Source organism: Odontomachus brunneus, unplaced genomic scaffold, assembly GCF_010583005.1.
Source record: "Odontomachus brunneus isolate Ranch 3 - 2012 unplaced genomic scaffold, Obru_v1 Obru_scaffold_204, whole genome shotgun sequence".
Classification (NCBI taxonomy): Eukaryota; Metazoa; Arthropoda; class Insecta; order Hymenoptera; family Formicidae; genus Odontomachus; species Odontomachus brunneus.
This window is the reverse complement of record NW_022639654.1, coordinates 105935-111887: the sequence shown is the minus strand read 5'-3', so window position 1 is coordinate 111887 and position 5953 is coordinate 105935. Positions and strand designations below refer to the sequence as shown.

The following is a 5953-nucleotide window of genomic DNA, read 5'->3' as shown; positions in this document are numbered from 1 at the left end:
ATATATATATATATATATATATATATATATATATATATATATATATATATATATATACTTAATATATATATATATATAACTATTGATAATTATGGAATGGTACGGTTTACATAACGTCGACTGTACATCAAAATAGCTCGCAAAAATCGATGTCTTTTAATATATTTGAAAAGTACGGTGTTTAAAGAATATCTTCCCAAAATTTAAGTAATTATAGAAGTAATATAAGAAGAGTTCTGTATACGTTGTATTATACGTTATCAGAGACAAAAGAAATAAACCTAGAAGAAAAAATTATGACTTTCATTGTAGTTTGTTATTTGTTAAGCGGTTATTTGTTTCTGTTATGAATAGTTCGTAACAGAAATATTTCTTTGTAAATGGAGATTTTGAATTTTCTAGAAACGATATAAAATCAACGTAGAAAAGTAGAAAAATAGACATAGAACAGATACACCAAAGATAAGAAAGAAAGTAAAAACATAATTACTGAGAAAATGAGAAAAAATCATAAAAATACAGTACGTTTATAGAAGAGAACATAAATTGTAAACTTTAAACCTTTAGTTATATAAAACCTTATGTTCGAGGATTCAGCTTTACTAAATTTTTAGGGAAATATTTTTATGACATTGTACTTTTAAAAAATGAAAAAAGATCAGTTTTTACGTGCCTTCATTAAGACTCTTTGAACTTCGCCGCAGTTATGTTAAATGTGTGACGTCAGAGCCGAGAAACGACATACTGATGAAAGTTGTCTATCATTTCTAAATAAAGATAAATATAAACGAAAGAGCACTTGAGGCTGCTTGAGCATATTTGTAAAATTGTCCGAAAGGTATCCCTTTCCCCTGACGATTAATAAATAACTATATAATAAATGGTGAAATAAAGCATGCAGACAAAACGAACTTATTTCATCATTTTACATGTCTTCACTTTTTTATACAACTATTTATTAATCGTTAGGAGAATAAGATATCTGTTGGACAATTTTACAAGTGTACAATCTTAATGTTCTTTCATTCATATTTATTCTTATTCAGAAATAGCGCGCAGCTTTTATTAACATATGTCATTCTTCGCTTCTAATGTCATAAATCCGACAACCGGCAAGATATAAAGAGCTTTAAAGTACATTGTACAAGTCAGTTGTCTCTATTCGCTAAGCATCTCTCGTTTATAGTATAACGTTAATACCGCTTATCTTACTATTATCCAAGTGTGTATAATCCGTCCAATGCGTCGTTGTCTCTGTACTTCAATGTCAATAAACCCCAGTAAACATGATGACGTAATAATATTACCTATAACGTCATTAATAGATATTTAATATATCACTTAACGTCATTAATACATCATCACGTTTATTGGAACACTACGATCGCTATAATGAAATAGATTGGTTTGCATAATATCTACACGATTAGAAGCAATCGACCATTCCGTTGGTACTATAGTAGAAAACAATGATACGTATCGTATTCTTATTCGTATTCTTGTAAACATGATCGCGTAAATATTCTAGCGTAAATATTCAGATAATCTTTTGTAACATAAATGTAACCGCTATACCTGATATTATGGACCATAATAAAGTTTTTATGTTCTTGTAAACATTCTATTATTGTTGAATCATTTCTTACCTTGATAAAAAGACAAAAATTATGCATATAATTTGTTTATTCATAATTCTCATTTATGAATATAATGAAATCTAAATGAAATGTGTAATGCTACATTCATGTGTGTGGCTATATTTAAAAAAAAAATACATCTAGAAATATTGATCTTTTACGCAATATTAAAAGGGTATATCTAATTATGAAGCCGAAAAAAGACGAATTTTCGTGAATTAAAAAAAATGTATGCATATTTTTGTATGAAAGTTTTTATATTCAAGAGAACCTACTTTGACAAAGTTTTAATATATTTTTTATGTAAAAATATTAATAAATAAATAAGTTATACCTAATATTCAGAAAGCCGTTTTCCAAAACGCGTTTTGCAGTAACCACTGTCGTTCGGAACTAGGTTATCTGAAATGAAAAAACCCCAAAAATTTAATTAATATATAAATTTATCTAGTTTTTAATCAATCGATATTTTGAAAAATTTAATTGCGACAAAATGGCGGATGTTCAAAGTTGAAGTTTCGATTTTCATAAAAAAAAAACATTTTCCGTCCATTAAAAAAAAGTATGTATTGAAAAAAAATCTTTCGATTAAAGACTAGATTTACATGTCTAAAAAACGTAAAATTTCAAATTGATCGGTAGTGGTTTTTGAGATATCATGGTCACCGATTTTAAAAACATAGTTTTGAGAAAAACGTGTTTAAAGTTTCAAGTGCAATTTATGCTAAATTAAAAAATTTATTTTTCAACTTACATAAATTCATTTATTCCAAGGCTATATACCCTTATAGAAATATCATACTAAGAAATACTGAAAAATTATTAGTGATTAAATATTACCAGTAACTCTGTAATGTTTTGGCCAGTACTTAATTTCTGGTGAATATTGATAATAAAATCAATGTTAAATATTGATAGTAATCAAATACTGAGAATTATTATGCGAAGATGAAAAATGAGAAAATCAAAATGTTTACAGAAATATACTTATATTCCTAATTTCCTCATGTCTCATAAACTCCTAGATATCGAAGGTTGTCAAAACACATTCCACAAACTCTCATGAATCTTTCTGCGATAATTTTGATCCCAAGCGGTAGAAAAACACCGGTCACCTATCCCACTCCACCTCCTGACCGCATTAAACTGTTGCTTAACGTGACGGATCGAGCGCGCACGCGGTGACTCTGATGACTTCAACGATGTTCTTACAATTCATGCTTATATAATGTATCCTTATAGTGTTCACAGTATATTATAACATACCTAGCAAACACCAAATAATAGTTATATAATTTTTACTTGTTGTTTATTGGATAATTTGTTGATAGATATTGAAACAATGCAACATTCGATATGCGATGAATATTGATGTAATGTAGTGATAATTACTTTCACATTTTTAACAAAATGTTATAATGATTAATCCAACAAAAAAAATTAAAAAATCCAAAAAAATCCAAATTAAACAAATCGAATTACTAAATTTTGAGAGAAACTTTTAAAAAATATTATTTAAAACAATAGTGTTGTTTCATCAAATGATATGGTTTTCTTGAACGACCCCGGTGGAAGCCCCTAAGAAGGGGCAGGGGAAATCTTCCCCTACCGGCGAAAACCCCCAGGGAAGCAAACAGCCCGGTAAGGGCAAGAATTTGCGGCCGCCCAAAACGGCCGCAATCACGGTGACCTGTCCTGAGGGCAAATACGCGGAGGCCCTCAGGACAGTGAAGAGTAACGTCTCCCTCGGGGATCTGGGGATCTCCGCAGTTAAGAATAGGCGCGCGGTAACGGGCGCGCTTATTCTGGAGATTCCTGGCTCCGACGGGGATCAAAAGGCTAATGAGCTGGCCGAGAGGATGCGGGCGGCGCTAGTAGATCAGCAGGGTGTCCGGGTCGACCGGCCGGTAAAAAGGGCAGACTTCCGGATACGCGACCTGGAAGACTCGGTCACCCAGGAAAAGATCTCGGCTGCGGTAGCGAGCGCCGCAGGATGTGAGGCCAGTGTGGTTAGGGTGGGGCCCATTTCAAGGACCCCCAGGGGGTTGGGAACGACCCGAATAACGGCCCCTATGGCCGTTGTCAAAAAGGTGGTATCCTCGGGGCGTCTGAAGATTGGCTGGGGGCTCGTCCGAGTGGAGCTGCTGACGGGGAGACCCCTGACTTGTTACAGGGGCTTCGAGGAGGGCCACACTCGCAGCCAATGCTACAGCACCCAGGACCGCTCCGGGTGCTGCTATCGGTGCGGCGAATGTGGCCACAAGGCAAGCGAGTGCACGGGGCAGATGGCCTGCCCCGTGTGCTCAAAGGACGGCCAAAAGGCCGTCCATCGTCTGGGCGGCGAGGCCTGTATCGCCGCCCAGAAGAAGAAGAGGAGGAAGGGAGGGAAGAGCGCCGCGGGGAAAGCCCGAGCCCCGACGAGAGCCTCCCCTACAGCGGCCAGCGCGACCGCAGTATCCCAGCCGGCCCTGTCGGCTGAACCGGCCTCGCTGGTCGAAAAGGAGTTCCCTCCCCTGGGGCAGAGGAAGCCCAGGGAAGGGAGGGGAAAGGGGGGAAAGGGGGGGTCGGTCTCGGAGGGACCTACGCCTCCGGTAATAACGGATGTGGAGATGGAGGAGTTGCCGGTAACAGCGGCGGATCCTCCGCTGGTGGGTGAGAGCGTCTGCCCACCGCCGGCGGAAGAGGTGGAGGTTTGCCTGGAGGGGCAGAATAAAGCCTAGAAATGGCCACAAAGCTCCTCCAGGCAAACGTCAACCACTCCGCGGGGGCCCAGGACCTACTCCTACAAGCCCTCGCGGAGCGGAATGGCGGTCTTGCGCTCGTGTCGGAGCCCCATCACATCCCTGAAAGAGACAGTAGATGGCTGGGGCTCCGGCGCGAGCATCCGGGCGCCGCGATCTACTGGCGCCCGGGAGAGGAATCTCCCCGCCCTAAGCTAATCAGAGCGGAGAGATATATCGTGGCGGCGAAGTGGGGCACAATGAGGGTGGTCTTTGTGTATGCCCCTCCACGCTCGAGAGAGTGGTCGAGGGCCCGCTTCGGGAGTTTCTTGGAGCAGGTGGGGCGCGTGCTGGATGAATGTGCGCCCCACCCAGTGATAGTCGCCGGGGACTTCAACTCCCACGCCAGGGAGTGGGGTTCCCGGCGGACGGACCCCCGAGGCCAAGACCTCCTCGAGTGGGCGGCGACGAGGGGCCTGTTCCTCATCAACACAGGCTCCGTGAGCACCTGTGTGCGCCCGCAGGGCGAGTCCATCGTGGACCTGACCTTCGGCAATCGCCCTGCGGTGCGCGCAGTGAGGGGATGGAGGGAGGCAATCGAAACGGACATCAACTCCGACCATCTGCTGATCGAGATGTCCGTGGTCGCCACCTCGAAGGAGGTGCTCTGTCGTCACCGGGAGGGGGCCGGATCGAGGCCACCGCGCTGGGCACTCCGCCGCCTAGACGAGGACGCCCTCAAGGCGTCGGTGATCGCGTCCTCCTGGGCGGGGGGGGGTGAACTACCCCTCCCCCCATTGCTGGCCCGGGAGGACATTGAAGAGGAGACGGCCTACGACTCCTCCATGCCCCGAGCTCGGCCCACCCCCCGCCGTGCCGCCTATTGGTGGTGCGAGGAGGTGGCGGAGCTACGAAGGTCCGTCATCCTCCTCCGGCGTCACGTACAGCGCATGCGCACGGCACGGCGGAGGGGGCCGGCATGGGAATTGGCGCGCAGGTCTCTCCGAGCCGCGCGGAGGCCATAGTTAGGGCCAAGGCCCAGGCGTGGCAGCGGCTGCTTGAGGAGTTAGATAGGGATCCGTGGAGGCGCCCTTACAGAATTGTCCTCGGACGTTTGACTTGGGCGCCCCCAGCCACGGACGATCTGGACCCTCAGGCGCTTGATAATGTGGTGGGGACCCTCTTTCCCACGGCGGGGCCGGAGCCCCTGCCGTATGAGGGCCCCCCGCCTGGATGGAAGTCGCGCCTGGGGGTCACCGAGCCGGAGCTCGCAGCCGCTGCCAAAAGGCTCGGAGGCAAGTCCAAAGCCCCCGGGCCAGACGGAGTGCCGGGCAGGGTGTGGGCCTTGGCCCTGAAGGAGTTGAGTCCCCGCCTGAGGCGACTGTTCACGGACTGCCTCAGAGCGGGGGTCTTTCCCAGTCGGTGGAAAAGGGCCCGTCTGGTCCTCCTACCCAAGGAGGGCCGACCAGCGGAGGGCCCGTCCGCTTACAGGCCGATCTGCCTGTTGGACGAGGTGGGCAAGCTTTTCGAGAGAGTGATTGCCGCCCGCCTCGTCCATCACCTCTCCCGGGATGGTCCCGACTTGTCTGACAGACA

General features: G+C 44.9%; 1 protein-coding gene across 1 annotated transcript in view; it reads left to right on the top strand.

The window, feature by feature from the left end:
- Positions 1-4359: 4359 nt before the first annotated feature.
- Positions 4360-5953, top strand: part of LOC116852181 — a 1793-nt gene continuing 199 nt past the window's right edge. Inside the window, exons 1-2 of the mRNA XM_032832260.1 lie at positions 4360-5106; positions 5355-5891. Of these exons, the coding sequence (XP_032688151.1) occupies positions 4360-5106; positions 5355-5891 (1284 nt within the window). The remainder of the gene's footprint in view (positions 5107-5354; positions 5892-5953) is intronic.